At 40.7% G+C, this 19,473-nt stretch overlaps 1 protein-coding gene across 1 annotated transcript; it reads right to left on the bottom strand.

Annotated features, from left to right (window-relative positions):
* Positions 1–4,952: 4,952 nt before the first annotated feature.
* Positions 4,953–18,986, bottom strand: LOC118581307 (N-acetyllactosaminide alpha-1,3-galactosyltransferase-like 1). Its single transcript, XM_036183328.1, has 4 exons — positions 18,982–18,986; positions 12,552–12,599; positions 6,711–6,848; positions 4,953–5,610 (listed from the first exon to the last, which is right to left on the bottom strand). The coding sequence occupies exons 1-4, from the start codon at positions 18,984–18,986 to the stop codon at positions 4,953–4,955; spliced, it is 849 nt and encodes a 282-aa protein (XP_036039221.1).
* Positions 18,987–19,473: the final 487 nt, after the last annotated feature.

Genomic DNA, 19,473 nt, shown 5'->3' with positions numbered 1-19,473 from the left:
GGGTGGCACCTTCTTTTGTGTTCTCAGGTCACATTTTGCTCATTTGTCAACTCCTCAGCTGATCTTGTTTCCTCAGACTGCAGATTATAGGATTCTGAATCCTCTCCTGAATGGATCTCAGCTGAGCAGGTTGTTTAGTAGGGTACTCTCACCAACACCTCCAAGTTGTTGGGTTTCACAAGATCAGCAGCTGGCCCCTGGGTTGGCCTCAGGCAGAGTGTTCGGATCCATTCTGGTTGGATCTAGCATCTCGAGGTAATGGTTCCTTCCCCATGTGCTGGGATTAAAGAGGTTCCTGTTTCAAGATCTTAATCTCCTTGTTTTCACTGACTCCTCAGCAGGTAAAAGCTCAGTTTCTGGTCTTTAATATGACTACATCTCTGTCACCACTATGTCTCTGCCTGTCTCTGCTGCCACCGCCACTGCTGCTCTGCCTCGGACTTATAATTCTTAAGAACTCTTACTTTCTGCCTCTTGTGAGATTTGCCAAAAAACAAACAAACAAACAAACAAAAAAACCAGATCCCAATACCAAGTACAGAAGTCAGCCTTTTCCTACCTACCAGGCTAGAGGTTCTCTTCCAGGGACTGCCTGGCAGCTCAATTTTACCCATATGCTCACCATCAGGAAAATTAAATATCTCTTCATGATGCTGGACTCATTTTCAAATTGGGTGGAGGCATATCCTGTTTCTAACAAGTGGGCTCAGACAGTCAAGGATCTCCTTCTCCCAGAAATTATTCCTTGGTTTGGTATTCCTGCTTCCCTTCAGTCTGACAATGGTCCGGAGTTCAACTCCCAGGTTTCCCAGACACTAACTAAGGCTCTTAACATTCCTTGGCATTTTCATATCCCATACCATCCTCAGTCCTAAGGAAAGGTTGAGTGTACCAACCAGTCTTTAAAAGCTGTTCTTGCTAAGATATCACAGGAACTTCACCTCGACTGGGTAAGATTATTGCCTCTAGCTCTTCTCAGGCTCAGGGCTCTTCCTAAAAAGCCTCTCAATTTCTCCATTTGAACTAGTGTATGGAAGGCTGGTTCTAACATCAGGTCTTCTATCCAACCTTCCAACTGTTCCAGATAGCCTGTTAACTCCCCTGCTATGCCACCTAAGGTCTATCCTGTGGAACTTTGCAGACTGTTCCTTACCTCAGCCATGTGACAGTCCTTGCCTACCCCCAATCCACATGGGGGACCAGGTTTTTCTCTTTCCTCCAAGCCAGTGCCCTTCACCCCTTTCCCCTAAGTGGCAGGGACCCTTCAAGGTAATTCTTGTGACTCCTACAGCTGCTAAACTCGAGGGCTTTCCTCACTGGGTCCACCTGTCTCATCTAAAACCTTTTATCTCACCTCCATCCCAGAAAAATTTCTCTTCATATACAGTGACACAGATAAGGCCCTGTTCTCTCAAGCTCCAGAAGACATCAGGATCCACTGCCTTGTCACCAATTCCAGAGGAATGAGGTATCACCCCATAATCTCTTCCTTCCCTAATTAGGGCCACACAGAGCCTGAGGCAAAAAGACCATCAAAAATATCCAGGAGGTAAGGAAAAAAACAAAAAACAGAACAAAACAAAAACAAAAAACAGTAATAATCAAAAACATTCCCAGACCCAAAAGTGTCTGGGCTCTGCAAAACAGACTCTAATGTAAAAGTCTATCACTGTTGAATGCTCTCACCTGTTGAATTGATCACCTGTGTCTCCTGAATGCTAAACTAATAAAGGAAACAGGTGTCTTAAATAAACAACCTCTAATAAAGCTTATCTCACATAAAAGACTAAGCATAGTACTAAACACTACAGTTTTTCACTAATTTTTTCATGGCTGCTTCTTAACATGTTCAAAAATTTTCCCAAGCTCCAGAAACCAGCTTAAATCTATTTGGACAGGCCAGATCTACTTCAGATAAGTGCCAACTCCCCTGTTCTGGAAACACTCCAAATAAAATAAAATAATAATGATTATTTTTTCTCAGTTTTTTTCTGTGTCACCAGTATTCTGTCAGCCAAAATGTTTGAAGCCATAAAGGATGGACAACTCCAGGGTTTCCACTCCCCACTCCCCCTAAGAGCCAACTGATGCCCACTAAGTCAGTTGGAAACAGTTTCTTTCTTTCTTTCTTTCTTTCTTTCTTTCTTTCTTTCTTTCTTTCTTTCTTTTTTTTTTGGGAGAAACAACATTCCATACCCACTCATCTGCCATCTTTTATAAAAATAAAGAGTCTAGGATGATAGGAATTCTAACCGTGCTCCCATGGTTGTGCATTCCTGGAAAGACACTTAGTCTTCTCTGCCTAGTCATTTCTGGGTCATACGTCCTTTGTAACCCATGCACCATCACGAGGACATGACCACATGATCTATGTGCATGCATGGAATAGCCATGTGGGCCTGTGTACATAGGTGTGACCTGGCCTTTACAAATCAGGTCCCATGTTCCCTCACCCTCTTTCTCACACACGTTCTTCCACAGACATTATCACACCTATCCCTTTCTCCTTGTCTTGATAAAACTCTTGTTAGTGGATTCTGTCGTGTTTTGTGACTTTTCCTTAGGGGTAAGAGTGCTGCTAAAAACAAAACAAAAAAAACAAAAAAAACCCCATCAATGACACCAAATGTAAGCACTGGAGCTCTGATGGAAGTCAGGAGCCAAGGCACACCACAACGTCCCCAGAACTCTGCTCTAGCAGAAGTGTTACAGCTCTGCTCCAGGGAAAGGTTCCCTCAATGCAAGTATAACAACTCTGCTTGGGCAGGAGAGGGTTTCCCCAGCAAAGGTGTTACAGTTCTGCTCCACTAGGAGAAAGTTCCCCAGTGTTAGAGTTCTGCTAAAGTTGTCACAGCTGGGTTCCACTCCTGGGGAAGTGTCACACTGCACAACAAACTTTACTCAAGAGATTTATTGGGAAGGAAAAATCCAGGAGGGTGGCTGTCTCTAGGACAAAAAGCAGCAGCAAACTGGATAGAGAAAACACAACCAACAACATATAGGACTTCTTTGGGGGCACTTTTCCAAGGTGGCTTGGGCTTGGTAGGGTTTTGGGGCCTGATTCCAGGCCAAGCTCAGGGATTGGTGGGATTTCAATTCCTTGGTCCTGGTCTTTGGTCAAGTCAGGGTCAGGGTGTTTTAACTTGGCCCATTTCACCCACAGATGGACCAGTTCCACTTCCAGAGCCATCTTCTCAATGAACTCAGACATAACATGATAGTTTACTAACATAATGTACATTACAACTATCTAGCTCTTAGCACATTTTGGGGGACTGAGGCCTCTGAGTCTCTACAGAGCTAGTGGGCTGTGCTTTGTTTATCTGCTACTGTGGAGACTGCTGCCTGGTCCTGTGGATCCTGTCTACAGAGGTGGGATAAATGTTCTTAGGTCTGGTCCTGCTAGGTGGAATGTGGTAGGTGCTCAGCTCTGGGGTAGCTTCTCTGGGCTGGCCATCACCTGTGGGATGGCCAGTGCCTGTGAGCACATCACTCAGGCATCACTAAAATGGCAGTTTGCTGTGGCAACCACAGCAGGAGGGAAGTTCTGCCGTAAAGCAGACATGGTATTCTATAGGTTAGTCCTAGTGGGCCATGCCCTGTTGTCTTGGTGGGAAGCAGTCAATACATTCAGCCCCTCTAAGGTGAGACTATAGGGGGCCACATTTTGTAAAGTCATGAATGCAAGAAGAGGTTCATCGAAGGCCATTGTAAATCTCCCTGCTTCAGTCATCAACAATTTCCATTAACCTCCCATTTAAAGAATATTAGCAAAATCCCTGCTGCTCTCCCATAGAAGGAAACACAAATAGCTCACTGGGATTCTGTAATTTCCAGTTCTTGTAACTGTATGGAGATAGTACCTCACTACATTTATATACACATTTGTGGCCTAGTCAAGATGAAGATACTTTCTGAGTCACTATATTTCAGTCACATCTTTTTTGAATTTTTTTTAACTTTTAAACTTGTGAAAGAAATATTCTTGGTTAATTTTATGTGCCTTTTTAGACTGTAGGCTCCTTGGGGACAGTGCAAATTTTCTTTTATCACACTTTTATATCTTTTTAAAAAATATGAGCTAAGGCTGGAGAGATGGCCCAGTGGGTAAGAACACTTCCCACTCCATTAGAGGACCCAGTTTGGTTCCCAGCAACCACATGGTGGCTCACAACTGACTGTTAAATAGTTCCAGGGAACGCGATGCCTTCTCCTGGCCTCAGAAGGCATTAGGCATGCACATAATGCACAGGCATGCATGCAGGCAAAACACCCATACACATAGAATAAGATAAAAATTTCAAAAAAAAAAAATACCCAGGCAGTGGTGGTGCATGCCTTTAATCCCAGCACTTTGGAGGCAGAGGCAGGTGGATCTCTATGAGTTCAAGACCAGCCTGGTCTACAGAGTGAGTTCCAGGACAGCCAGGGCTGTTACACAGAGACCCTGTGTCAGAAAACAAATAAACGAACAAACAAATAAATGACCTCAGTATCACTAGCAGCAGAAGCAGATCTATGGTAGGATGTCAGTTCACCTGAGTTTAATCACATCCTAGGTGGATTGGATGCTGATCAAGATGAACATAAGGAATGTATATCCCAACCAAAAATAAATAAAATAAAGCTGAGCGAAGTGATGAATATTAAGCTTCCTTTATGTGTATCTATTTGACATGTGTATGTTTTATAAAACTGTATTTTTTCATAAAAATTTATACCTCCAAAAATGATACTTAAATTATTTATAGTGAATATATAAGACATCACATCACATAAGTAAGACATCCATTTATTTGTATTCAGATGAAATAGAATTATAATTTCAAAGATAGATCTTTTTTTTTTCTGGAAGATTATATGTTTTTGTGAGTGTCCCAAGATTTATATTTAAGGAATTCCTGTTATTTACTTGTGAATTCATAAACTCCATGACAAAACCATCAAGTAATTTATGGCTGCCATGCTATCTTAATGTGCTTTATTAGTGGAGGAGTCTTAAATTTTGGATCCCAGTTGTACTCAGGTGATAACAGCTTAGTGGGTTTATTGATTAACAAATATTTATTTAGGTGGCTTTCATATGTGCTGTCAAGTTTATTTGTGCCATCGTCTGTAATTCCCTTTAGATATTGATTAATGAAAGCTAAGATGTTATTGGGTGTGCCACCAATAATGGCACTGTGGTAATAGTAGTCTCCCCCCCCAAAGGGGATAAAAGCTGCTGATTTAGCTCTCCTCTCATAAGGGAAATCTTTGGGTTTTTTAAAATACCACCATGCGTGGAGTTGAGCTACAGATTTGCCCAGGGTTTCAACTCCAAAGTCTTTCTTGAAGATCTGGTTCATGGCCATAATGAAGAGAAAGTTGACTTCATATTGGATTTGATGCATTATTTTACTTTTCATGTTCTTCATGTTTCTGGGAGTACAGTCTTGGTAGTTATCACCATTAGGCAGCCTCAATGTTTTAAATGACCGAAGAGGACCCAACTCTAAGTACGGTAGACTGTAGATGTTATCAGTTGAGATGTAAAAGATAACATTGTAGCCAACCATGAAGTACTTATCAGCAGATTTTATGAAGTGTTTCAGGGACCGTTTTGTAAAGCTATGAAAAATGAAGAGGAAAAAAAAAAAGAATGACGTCACTGAAATTCACCAGGAGATACTTGCCATTTAGCATGCCAATTAACACACATGCCAAGAACAGAAAGGGAGAACAAGGAATAACAGACCATGATAAATGAAGACCACATGAGAACAGGAAGAAGCAAAGTGCTGGAGAGGTCCCCAGAAATCCACAATGATACATCCCCTGTAGACTGCTGGCAATGGTCAAGAGAAAGCCTGAACTGACCTAGTCTGGTGATCAGATGGCCAAACACCCTAACAGTTGTGCTGGAACTCTCATCCAATAACTGATGAAAGTGGATGCAGAGATCCTCGGCCAGGCCCCAGGTGGAGCTCCAAGAGTCCAATTGTCGAGAAAGAGGAGGGACTGTAAGAGTGTGAATTGTTGAGACCAAGATTGGAAAAGCACAGGGACAAACGGCCAAACAAATGGAAGCACATGAATTATGAACCAACGGCTGTGGAGTCCCCAGCTGGAGCAGGCCCTCTGGATAAGTGAGACAACTGAATAGCTTGAACTGTTTGGGAGGCATCCAGGCTGTGGGATCGGGACCTGTCCTTAGTGCATGAGCTGGCTGTTTGGAACCTTGGGCTTACACAGGGACACATGCTCAGCCTGGAAGGAGGGGACAGGACCTGCCTGTACTGAATCCACCAGGTTTAAATGAATCCCCAGGGGAGTCTTGGACCTGGAGGAGATGGGAATGGAGGGGAGGGGCTGGGGGAAGGTAGGGGTGGGAGTGGGAGGGGGGAGGACAGGGGAACCCGTGGCTGATGTGTAAAATTAAAACACAAATATAATAAATTTTAAAAAAGATAAAGATAGGTTGGGTCTGTGCCTTCAGCTGTATTGGTTAGTGAAAGGAAATATGGTAAGCTCGGGGGCCTGAGAGAAGATGACATTTGTTATGAAGAAAAGGAAAGAGTCACTAATACTGGAGAAACAACAAACTGCTATCCACAGCTACATAGGGAAGTCAGAAGGAAGGACAGGTTCATAGGAAGTAGTAGCCACAGTCCATGGCTGCTCATCCTTATTTCTCCAAAATGTAAAGGACAAATACCATTAGTACATACTTTCCAGTAGCAAAGACAGCCAAGCCTATGGTAATGTTCAGTCTCTTGTAATATTTGTCTAGAACTTGTCTGTTGTAAGTTCCTTCCCATATGACTGGAGCAAGCCAATCAGTTGTTGCTATAACATCAGGACGTATTCTGTTGAACAAAAAAGAAGAAAAACCCAGTGGATTATCTTATTGTGACAGCAAAAGTTATGAACGTGATAACAGCTAACTTACTGTGTTTTTAACTTTTATTTTCCTCTTTTCTTTCCCCCAGGAAGATCTATACATTCCCCTCATGGAACTGGGGAGATGGCTCAGTCAATGACAGTGCTTGCCACAAAAGCAGGAAGACCTGGGTATGGGTCCATGTCAAAAAATCTGGGCATGGTGCACACCAAGAGGTAGAGAGAGAGGATCCTTAGTACTCATTGACCATCTAGCCTTGCCCTCAGTGACCTCTACATTCAATGAGAAACTATCTCATAAAATAAAGCAGAAACAGACTGAAGAAGATGCTGTGAAATAACAGTTTAAGATGTGTTACATTTGTTTATGCTGTGGAATATTTGTTTAATGATGCAAAGATGTGTTGTATTTGTTTAACTCTGTGAAGCTGTTACTGTGTCTGCAAAACACACCTGATTCATCTAATAAAGAGCTGAATAACCAATAGCAAACAGGAGAAAGGATAGACAGGGCTTGAAGGCAGAGAGAATATATAGGAGGAAAAGTCTAAGCTCAAGAAAGGAAGGAGAGAGAAAAGGAGAAAGAGAGGAAGATGCCAGGGCCAGCCTCCCAGCCACACAGCCAGCCATGGAGTAAGAAGGAAAGAAAGATATATAGAATAAAGAAAGGTAAGAAGCCCAGAGACAAAGTGTAGTTAAAGAGAAGTGGGATAATTTAAGTTAGAAAATCTGGCTAGAAACAAGCCAAGCTAAGGCTGGGCATTGATAAGTAAGAATAAGTCGTCTCTGTATATTTATTTGGGAGCTGGGTGGTGGGCCCTCAAAGAGAAAAAAAAACTACTAAAAGACAATTTGGTATCAATTTCTGGCTTCTGCAAATGCACACACACATGTGCACACACTTGCACACTGTTTTCTATCCCTTTTCAACTTTTCCTTCGTGCTTTAGGCACACAGATGCAATATAGAAGAAAATGAACTAGAACAAAGAGAAAATACCAGACTTGTTTCTGATGAATAACCACATAATGGCAGCATTCATCATAATAAATAATCTATCTGAAGTCAAGGCATTGAATTAAAGCACATTAAGATACACATCTTGGAAGGGATTGGATAAAAATGACATTGTAAATTTAAGTACTAATCTATGTCTACACAGAGATACAGTCTGCCAATCCTTATTACTGTATTAATAATAGTTATAAAAATCACATAATAACAAATTCTTTAAAAGTACACTAGTACTATTTTAAGGATTTTTTAAAACTTACATATTCATTTATATAGTTATTTTAAATCTTCCTATACTGAAACTGTATAGGCATACGCTTATATTTAAATCAAATTTGAAAATACACTTTAAAACTAACCTACTGAGGTGATGGATGTAGCTCAGTTGGTAGAGTACTTACTTAGCATGTGCTTGGGTTAGATCGACACTTAGGAGATAGAGGCAGGAGGATCGGGACTTCAGAGTCACCCTCAGCTACATGGTGAGGCCAGTGTGGGCTACATGAGATCCTGTCAAAAAACAAAGTAAAACAAATAAAAAACTGACAGACTGTGTTTTGTCGCAGTGATGAGACCTAAATTAGGTATGCTGTATATGCCAATGGAATCTGAGTTGAACGTGGATTACATTGCCCATTGTTGCTTTATCTCATTTTTTTTCTGGTAGTATTTGTGTTTAAACCTAGACCTCATGCATGCTAGGCAAGTGTTCTACCATGGTGCTTTAAAAGAACACCACTATTATTTTAAGGAGTCATATATATATATAGCTATATATAAATATAACCTCAGCCTTACACAATCTATTTGAGAAGATTAGAAGATTTCAAGATTACTGTTTTTTTCTCAATAAATCAGATTATTACCATTATTTGCAAGAAAGAAAGGAAAAGATTCTCTTAAAGACCCAGGCTAAGAAATTGCTGGCTGAGGGGATAGCTGAGCAGAAAGTTCTTGTTGTAAAATACAAGGCCCTGCATTTCAGCAGTGCTGCTCTTTTAGAGGACACTGCTTGAGTTCCCAGCACCCACATACTGTGGCTCAGTCCCCTGTAGCTCCAGTTCCAGGAGAACCATTGCCACTTTCTGGTTCTCATGGGTTCCTGCACACACAAAATCATGCAGGCAAACTCATATGGTATGTGTGTGTTAAGTTGGGCATTGTGGCAGTGAGGTGAGAGACAGGAGGACCCCGAGGGTGGAATGGGCTAGCCAGCCTAGCCAAGCTTGGTGAGAGAACCTGTCTGAAAACAGAAGGTGGGTGGCGCTAAAGGAAGACATCCAGTGTCTCTGCCTCCATGCAATGCCTACCCATGAGTACACACAGATACACATAATTAAAAATAATGTCTTAACATTTTAAAATATGACATTGCTTAACAGAAGGTAAAACAGAAGAGCAGGTGATGTGCAAAGGGGCTCAGCAGCTAGTGAGCAACAAAAGCAGTCCTCTGGATGTCATCAAGACACCTTTGCTAGGCAACTCTGGTACCACCTTAGTGAATCTGTGCCCAGAGTGGCCCCAGCCACAGAAATGGAGATCATGCATTGCTAAACAATGTGGTCATCTCTTATTAAGGTGGAACTCGGGCAGTCACCGAGTGTCCAATGTTATATACCTTGCCTAACTGAAAAGGCAGTGAATTTTATGGTGAAATGTGACAGTTGGTTCATTTCCATCATAGCCTCTGTCCTTACTATCATCTGTCTGTCCAGAAGCAGCTAGCCTACCAGACAGTAGGAGAGTCCACAGAAGTCTTCATTTCAGGACAGGCTGAGAGCTAATTCTATACAAGGTTGAGGTACTACCCCTAGGGTGCTCTGAATAGGTGAGCAGTTTCTTCAGATGATATGTTTTCCAAAGCTGAAGTACATAGTCCATAAGGGTGGGTGGATATGGGAAAGTGTCTGGCTCTTGATTACATTAGGTAATTCATGTATAAGTGTTTGGCTGCTTTGGATATTGCTCTGTATAAATAAAATGCTGATTGGCCAGTAGCCAGGCAGGAAGTATAGGCAGGACAAGCAGAGAAGAGAATTCTGGGAAGTGGAAGGCTGAGGCAGAGAGACACTGCCAGCGGCTGCCATGACAAGCAAGATACGTGGCAACTTATAGACTAAGGGTTAATTTAAGATAGAACTAGATAACAAGAAGCCTGCTGTGGCCATACAGTTTGTAAGCAATATAAGTCTCTGTGTGTTTACTTGGTTGGGTCTGAGCGGCTGTGGGACTGGTGGGTGAGAGAGATTTGTCCTGACTGTGGGCCAGGCAGGACCAGAAAAACTCTAACTACATTTGGCTCTCTATGTTTATAGCACTTTATGACCTTCGATTCCATGGGTTTGGAGACACTAGCTCACAAGGAAGGAATCCCTCAGGGGACAAAGCCATGGTCCCATAAAACCACTTATAGGTCATTTGAGTTTCCTCAACTGTTGAATCAAACAGTAAAAATATTGTTAATATCCTGGCTGGGTAAATGATTCTCATTACCAAGGAAATACAAGTTGTTATTGCAAAGATGACAGCAAGGAGAACTGCCTTCCAAAGAACACAAAGAACTCTCTGGGATACTCTCTACTGTTCTTATGTCCAGTAATAATGGTCATTGGGAGAGTGTGACACCTCAATAGACTGCGCCACCAAGGGACTTGGGGTCGCTGGGAAAGGAGGTGGTCAGAACAGTGGCCAACAGAGTATCAGTAGAAGACAAGGAAGCCATGGATCTGATTGTTATCTACTGTTTACTATCCATCTCCCTAATGGCTGCTGTGGTAGGACTGTGGCAGTGATTTATTATGTAAACTATTTTATTTTCTCCTCTTTCTCTGCTACTTTGTAGGGTGAGTGTTGGGGATGGCTAATGTGACTGTACTGTCATCATCTTGTGATGATGCAATTGATGGAACTTTATGTTTATCCTGTTTGGAGACATGAGATTTTTCATATAAGTGAAGGTCTTGAGAACAATGCCAGTTTGTAGAAGACAGGGTTGTGCTGGTTATTTTCCATTTATCTTTTTATCCATTCTCTACTCTGGGAGTAGATTGGTTACCCAATGCCCTTTAATCTGTGGCTTCTAGTAGGTTCTACAAATGAGAAGAATCAATAAAGGATCAGAGGGCAGGGCAGGAGAGAGGTCAGCTACCTGTCTTTCTCTTTTCCAGTTTTGTTGGACAGCTGTGTGGGACAGCTCCTCTTTCACGGTTCTGGCAATCCGGATCTCTTATAGAACCACCCTTCCCCTTGCTCCTCTAGGCCTGGGTGTGGTCACAATATTTGATATCACAAAACTAATGTCAAGTGAATATATAAGTAAAAAATTACTAGTATTAACCCACTAGAGATAGGAAAATAAATGGTATAATACTTCAATGCAATTGAGTAGCCTACATCAAAGTTTAAATTTGTATCTTTTAATTGCTTATTTTAATTTCCTACGTGTGTTTTGTCTACATGTATATATGTGTACCACATGCATGCCTGGTATGCACAGAGGCCAAAAAAATTGGCACGGGATCCCCTGGGACTGGAGTTACATGTGGCTGTGAGCTGCATGTAAGTGCTGGGACTCCATCCCAGGTCCTATGTAAGAGCAAGAAGCACTGTTAACTGCTGAGCCATCTCTCCAGTCCCTATTTAGCTGTTTTTATGTTTCCTTTTGTATGTTTGTGTGATATGTTTGCATGTGTATATGCATGTTTACATGTATGTAGGTGTGGGTCTGTGCGTGTGCAGTACAGGCTATGGGGTGTCTTCCTCAGTTGTTCTCCACCTTATGTATTGAAGCTGTCTCTCACTTGAATCTAGAGCTTACTGATTAGGCGAGTTTAGCTAGCCAACTTGCTCTAGAGATTCCCCATCTCCACTTTCCAAGCACAGGGCCAACAGGCTGGTTATCACACACACCATTTACTTGAATGCTGAAGATCCAAACTCTGGTCCTCATGCTTAGGCAGCATCCAGTTTACCACACAGAACCAACTTCCTGGGCTTTTAAAACAGTGAGTGACTCCATGTGAGAAATCCATACTCTTCCATCAGACAGACAGACACAGACACAGACACAGACACAGACACACACACACACACACACACACACACACACACATTTGTTGGAATATAATAGCCCCTAGATGGCAAATATCACAGAATGTCAGTGAAATGTATAAATGTATTATAAACATTTTATAAACATGTTTGCACTATATAAACATAACATTTAAGCCATTACAAGAAAATAATGGTGTCCACAAAGTGGTAATGCCAAAGGAGGGTAGTAGGATGAATTGATACTCGCAAAACATGATGTATGTATACATGGAAATGTCACAGTGGAACCTATTCACTTATATAATTAATATGTTAATTATAGTGATAATAAATTAAGGTTTAGAAGAGTCAATATTGGCATTTTTAGGTTGTACTTAAAGACATTTTCTCCCTAATAATACCAGAATGTTAAGCCAGACTAAATATGACAACTTTCCTCACTGCATGATCCTTGAAAAGGACCATAAACATGTGAAAAAAGTCTTCAAAGTAAAAAGTCTTAGAAACAAATGAGAACTCGGTTCTAGTGTCTCTAGCACCTACAATTTGGTAACAGAATAGCATTTTCTTTAAATTGAATTACACTATTGTTTTGTTCTTACTTAGGATTAAACCAGGCTGAGAGCGAAGGTTCCTCCAAATGATCATTCCTAGGTACAAAGAGAAGACTCCTGTCAGTGTAGTCAAAAGGTTTCCCCAGTCTCACCTGGCCCCAGTGTCGCACAGCCACTTATAAAATAATCACTCAGAGGCTTAATATTAATTACCAATTGCTTGGCCTATGGCAGGCTTCTTGCTTGCTAGCTCTTATAATTTGCTCCATTTCTTTTAATCTATAAGTCACCACGTGGCCGTGGCTTACTGAAATTTTCACATCTTGCTTCTCCTGGTGGTGCTGGTGTATGTCTCTCTCCCCTCTGCCTTTCTTCATCCTGTCTCTCTCTTCAGTTTCCTGCCTAGCTATAATCTGACTTGCCATAGGCCAAATGGCTTTATTTATCAAACAATCAGAGCAATACATATTCACAGTGTACAGAAAGACATCCCACAGCACTTCCCCTTTTCTGTCTAATCAAAAAGGAAGGTTTTAACTTTAACATAGTAAAATTACATATAGTAGAACAGTTATCAAGCAAGAATTACAGTTACAAGATCTAGTCTATTTATATTTGGCAAACTTAAAAAATATTTTATCATCTATGCGATATTTGAGAGGCTAAAGTTTCATATCTAATTTGTCTTTTATCATGACTAAGGAAAACTATAATTATAACTATCTAGTCTTAAACTACATCAAAGACCTCAGAAGAAAATAATATTACCTAAGTAAATAGGAAGAGCATTGTAAGCAAGTTCCAAAAATCTAGAAATGACAGAGACAGCTGGCTGCCTGACAGTCATCCAAAGTTCCTCTGTAATGTTGGGGCATCCATCTTCAGCCTATAGATCTAGAGTCTCCCAGTCACTTCTCTGTGTCCTATAGAATGTCTGGCACTCTCCTCTATGAAGCAGGAACCTGAAGGACTATTTCACCTTGTTTTGGCAAATTCAGTGGTCATTTTTTCATGGGTCCTGCATGTCCAGTCTATACAACATTTTGTCAATCAGTCCAGGCAAGAACAGTTTCTTGCCCAAATGGTCAGTTTTTGCCAAGAAGAAGATAAACTCCATATGGAGTGTCTTCAATGCCCATTTTTCTCTTTGAAGTAAATTGGTATTGGCAGGAGCAGATGTGTTTCACTTTCTAGAAAGTCTAAATTTTTAAAACATTTTAAATGCCACATTCTGTAGGTCTTTAAAGTGTTTGAAGATTACCTACTTAATTGAAATATATCTATGTATACCTAGAAAATTTAGCTAACATAAGTTTGATTATCATGGATGACTAATTATTAATCTGTATTTCTTAATTATATATTACAATTTCAAATGAGCTACACAAACATAATACCTTAAACAAGAGTAAAAATATACATACAGTATAACAAAATTAACTTTAAATTTGTGTCAAGAAACTAAAATCCATAGCAATGTAAAACATTTTTAAACAAGTTGTTGCTCTTCAAAAGTAGATTCAATGATCTACCCTTTTATCCTGTCATATCTATTCTATCCCTTTTTCTTCTTTAGAGAGAGATTGTATTTATAATCAGCCCCCTTTAAATAAAAATAAATATTCATAAATGATATTTGGGGAATTTGAGCATAGTTTCTCATACTAGTTGTTGTTGGATGGGGGCATTGTCAATCTTATGGGGATCCTGAGGAAATTCAAAATTATGGTCAAGTCCTGACTGGAGTAGTCTGTGAGGCTGTATTGTCTGAGTCAGTTGCCTTGAAGCTGTTTTGGATGTTGGAACATCTGGAGACCTCTCGGGATCTTTCTTGATCAAACCATATTAGCTTAGAAGAAATCCATAGATTCTCATCTTCTGTGGAAACAAAGGCAGAACCTGTTTTCCAAAGCAACGTATCCTTAGACACAAATTTTGAAGTCAAGATACCATTTAAATATATATATATATATATAAATTGGTTCAATATAAATATATATATATTTAAATTGGTTCAACTCAGCAGCCTTTATAATCAAATGTCTTTTTTCAGTTAAAAATCCTGAAGACAATATAATCCAGACTCCATGTGTGATTTTCATCTTTATGAGGCTTATTATTTTATTGTCTCTTTCAGGACTTTATTGTTTAAAATTATTTTTATATAATTGCATATATAATTGCATGGCTAGGATGAAAAGTAGTAGTAGCCTTGGCTACTAACTCTGCTCATCTCAGAAGTATGTCTACCACCAATTCTGGGAAGCAGTGTGTCTGTCTCCCAGAAGCAGCATATTACCCAGAAACCTGTTTATATTGTATTATATTATTTTATTTTATCATCTGTACTAGCAAAAGCTAAATCCATTATGCATCATGCTATGTGGCTTCGAAACATATACCACTGTGGAAATCCACCATGCTGCTTAGCTTGTGATGGCTGGTGGCCAACTCCATCTCACAGGCAGCTGTTGGGAGATGAGTCTGTCCTGCTGCTGGCACGAAACTGTGAGACTAGGAAGCCTAGTGTGACTCCGTTTCTGTGTGTTCATAATCTTTAAGCTTTCTTAGATCTATGTGAATCAATGCCCCACATTGGGCACCAAATGTAGTTAGAAGGTTTCTCTGGTCTCACCTAGCCCCAAGGTCCCACAGCTGCTTATAAAATAATCATTCAGAGGCTTAATATTAATTACCAATTGCATGGCCTATGGCAGGCTTCTTGCTAGCTAGCTCTTATGATTTGACCCATTTCTATTAATCTATAAGTTGCCATGTGGCTGTGGCTTACTGGTATTTTCACGTCTTGCTTCTCCTGGAGGTGCTGGCATCTCTCTCCCCTCTGCCTTCATTCTTCCTGTCTCTCTCTTTCCAATTCCCTACCTAGGTATTCTCCACCTGTCTTGCCATAGCCAAATTGCTTTATTTATCAACCAATCAGAGCAACACGTATTCACAGTGTACAGAAAGACATTCCACAGCACATCAGGAGTCAGTTATTTGGTAGGACAGGCATAGTTTGGTGTGAAGAAACAGAAATAGGAAATCTTATCAATAGCACCAGACAGAGATAACTCAATGGGTGGGCTCAGCAGCAGGGTGGGGGGGGGGTAAGAGTAGAAAGAACTCGGTGACTGGGCTCAGCAGAAGGGTGGGGAATAGAAATAACTCAAGGGTGGGCTCAGCAATGGGAACAGGAGTGAGGGGCAGAAATAACTCAATGGATGGGAAAAGGAGCAGGGTTGGGGGTTAGAAAACAGTTGAATGGGTTGGCTCAGCAACAGGGTAGGGGTAGAAATAGTTCAATGGGTGGGCTCAGCATTGGGGGATTAGAAATAACTCAATCAGGTGAGAAGTACACATGATTTCTATGCAACTGCCTGTGAATGATAGTTATTTTGAACTAGAATGGATGGTCATAAAGAGGGCATCCTGTTATTTTCAGAAGAGTCTTTAAACCAAAGATATTCCTTTATATGATTTCCCAGGAATGAGCTTTTTCAACAAGTTAACTTTGCCTAAAGTTATTAGAATGTGCAATGACAAAGAAGTTTTGTTTTGGTTTGGTTTTTTAAGACAGGGTTTCTCTGTAGCTTTGGAGCCTGTCCTGGATCTCTCTCTGTAGATCAAGCTGGCCTTGAACTCAGAGACCCATTGCCTCTGCCTTCAAATGCTAGGACTAAAAGTGGCATCCAGCTATTTATATTTTTAGGCAACATGGTCTTGAAATTATTTTTTCTATTTTTCTTTAATTGAAATAGATTTTAGGCTGGGTAGTAGTGGCCCAGGCCTTTAATCTCAGAACTCAGGAGGCAGAGGCAGGGGAATTTTTGAGTTCAAGGCCAGCCTGGTCACAGACCAAGTTTCTGGACAGCCAGGGTTATATGGAAGAACCTTGTCTTGAAAAACCAAAACCAACCAACCAACCAACCAACCAACCAAACAAACAAACAAACAACAGCAAAAAACCACCCCAAAAAAGAAAATAGATTTTTTTCATATAATATATTCTGATTATGGTCTCTCCTCCCCCAACTCCTCTGAGTTCCTTCCCACCTCTCCACCCATCTGGATCCACACTCTTTCTGTCTCTGGTTAGAAAACAAACAGGCCCTTAAAGAATAATAATAAGATAAAGCAAAAACACATCGGAATAGGATAAGACTAGCAAACAGAAGGAAAAGAACCAAAGAAAAAGCACAAGAAACACATCTAGACACAGAGACACTTTTGCACACATAGTGATCTCATAAAAACACAAAACCAGAACCTGTAAGGCAGAAAAGGAGTCCACCTTTGTTTTTTCAGTTGCAGGCTCCTACATGGTTGTGAACAGTAGGAACTGGGCTGATAACAGGGCTCTGTCACCTTCTAAAGAAACTCAAGGCAAACATTGTCCTGGACAGGGATGCTTAAATTTAAGTCAGAGGCAAAACCGTTCTATGTTCAGCATCTTCATTAGGAACCACTTTCCCTCCACCGCTCTTGGAATAGTCACAGGACAGACTCTTACCAGCAGACATATATCTTCTGTAGATGATCCTTTATTCTTTAAGTAAATAAAAAAAAAGTCAATTTAGTTTTAAATCTGAAAAAATGCCTATAACTAATAAAAATGGCAAAAAATCCAACAGGTGAAATTCCTCCTCCCATCCATTTGTATGCACTAAACACACACTCTGTGCCAGACTTAAGGTTCCATCAATGAAACACATAACAAATGCAGGCATGCTAGCAGCTTGTGGGTCACTATTATCTTAAAAAAGATAACATTAAGACTATAATGCCTGGCTGTGAATCTTCTCCATTAAAATACAGTAACTCTGGAAGGTAGATAACTGTAGCTTAGGGTGCCAAAGCAATAAGGTTCACTTGAAAGACTTTACTCCCCACACAGCTGCTTTTCAAAGGGCATTTGGTACCAGTGTGTCTCTTACACTATGGAGAGAAGGATATGGAGGAGATGAGAATTTGCTTTTTTCTGTATGATGGGACATTATCATGTTTCTCTAGTGTGGCCTTGTTTCTCCAGCAGGTTGCTATTTTAGTCTGACTCACAATGATTGGAACTTCAATTTTTTTTCTTAAAAAAAACAAAACACTAAACTAGCAGCCATTGGAAAAGGTGTTTCATAATGCACTGAGGTGGTGGACGAAGAGAAATGCAGGGTGAACTAATTTCAAGATAGTGTAAAGTTAGCAGGGAATGTGGGTTTGGTTTTGTTTTTGTTTCTTTGGTTTTTTTCTTTGTTTGTTCGTTTTGTTTTGTTTTGTCTTTTGAGAGAAGGTTTTTCTGGGTGGCTCTGGCTCTCCTGGGACTCTGTAGACCATGCTGGCCTCGAACTCATAGAGATCTGTTGGGGGGGCTACCCCCCATCCCCACATTTCCCCCAGAGTGCTCTTGAGTAGGAGCAGCAGGAAATATTAGATAGAAGGATTAGAGGGGAGAGAAACAGACAGAAAATACAGGAGAGCCTCGGGAGGGCCTGGATCCCAATCCACCTGGCCTCAACTGTCTCCTCCCTAGAGTTTTTAAAGGAATGCAAAGGGGTGGAGCAAAATATCTGCCCAGCACAGCCAAGTGCAGACCATCTCAGACACCTGCACTCAGGCCCATGATCCAATCATCCTCTCTATGCAGACCTGCTGGGTGAAGCCACTAGGAAACCCAAGGGGCTCCACAGAGATTCACCTGCTTCTGCCTTCCAAGTGCTGGAATTAAAGGCATGTGCCACCATGGCCTGGTATTGATCATTACTCTTGTAAGTTGAAAAAAATGAAAGAACTAATGTATATGTTCACCAAAGAAAAACTGATTTCTCTTAAATTAAAGTGTACTTGAATGTTTTTGGGTAAAAGCACAGCATTTTAGGTCAGCTATATCAATAGCTGGGATGCATCAGGGTTTCATATTTACCTGGGGTGGTGCTTATATAATGCCAGCAATAAAGCAAGCAAGATTAGCAACAGCATTTCTCTTTTATAATTCATTCTCTCCTAGAAATAAAGAACAAAAAAGAAGAAAAAGAGATTTCAGTTAAAGATTAAAAACAAACAAACAAAAAAAACCAACCAAACAAACAAAAAACCCCAAACTTTCTTTAGTGTCTTCCGACAACAAATGAATTTGTAGAAACTTGGCCACCAACTTCAATGTCTGATTCCAGATTGTTCTACTATGGAACAAAGTATATCACAATGATAGTAAAGCCTGTTATAATTTATTACTACATGGGGGACCCAAGAGTATCCTGCGCTCACAGAGAACCATGCTGACATGCTGGGCAGATGCAGCAGGGAGTTGGTGGGTGACTCACTCCATGCAGGCATGGCAGTGGGGAGGCAGGTGGACATTCACAACCCAGAAGCTGTATTCACGTGGAAATGGTTTGCTATAATGAGGGATAAAGAGAAAGATGGGAAAAGATGAAAGGAGAGGGAGAGAGAAGAAGAGAGATGGGGGTTCGAGGGTGCATACCTCATGGCAGAAGAGAGAGAGAGAGAGAGAGAGAGAGAGAGAGAGAGAGAGAGAGAGAGAGAGAGAGAAATAGGCAGAGTTTTTCCTTTAAAAGAGATTTTTACCTCAGGACACAAGGTGGCTCCAAGGGGTGGGATCAGAATATTAGCAAAGTCAAAAATAGGCTCAAAGACCTCAGGATAAATCACCTCAAAATACATACACTGACAGGTATATGAGACTCATAGGTATATCCTTACAAAGAGTGAACATCTAAATAAAGGTACATTGAGTGTACACCGGCAGAGTTAGATATCTGCACACAGACTGTGTTTTAGCAAGTATCATTCAAAAGTAGGTCTTGCCATTGGGTACTGGAGAAACACGGAGGTTTAATTTTTTTGAACATTTATTAAATTACCAAAAGTTTTAGGTATGTACCTTGTGCAGCAGCCACCAGCCACCTGAGCAGTGAGTCTGTGAACCACATGATCTAAAAAGAGGAGTTGGAAA

This window comes from Onychomys torridus, chromosome 4 (assembly GCF_903995425.1).
Source record: "Onychomys torridus chromosome 4, mOncTor1.1, whole genome shotgun sequence".
Classification (NCBI taxonomy): domain Eukaryota; kingdom Metazoa; phylum Chordata; class Mammalia; order Rodentia; family Cricetidae; genus Onychomys; species Onychomys torridus.
The sequence above is the reverse complement of the archived record's forward strand: the minus strand, read 5'-3'. Positions and strand labels throughout refer to the sequence as shown.

Excerpts from the sequence above, each read along its gene's own strand:
- LOC118581307 (XM_036183328.1), bottom strand. Across the intron at positions 6,849-12,551 it reads TCAGCCTGGTTTAATCCTAA|AATACGTCCTGATGTTATAG; the intron begins GTAAGAACAAAA and ends TTTGTTCAACAG. Across the intron at positions 5,611-6,710 it reads GCTGTCTTTGCTACTGGAAA|CTTTACAAAACGGTCCCTGA; the intron begins GTATGTACTAAT and ends CATTTTTCATAG.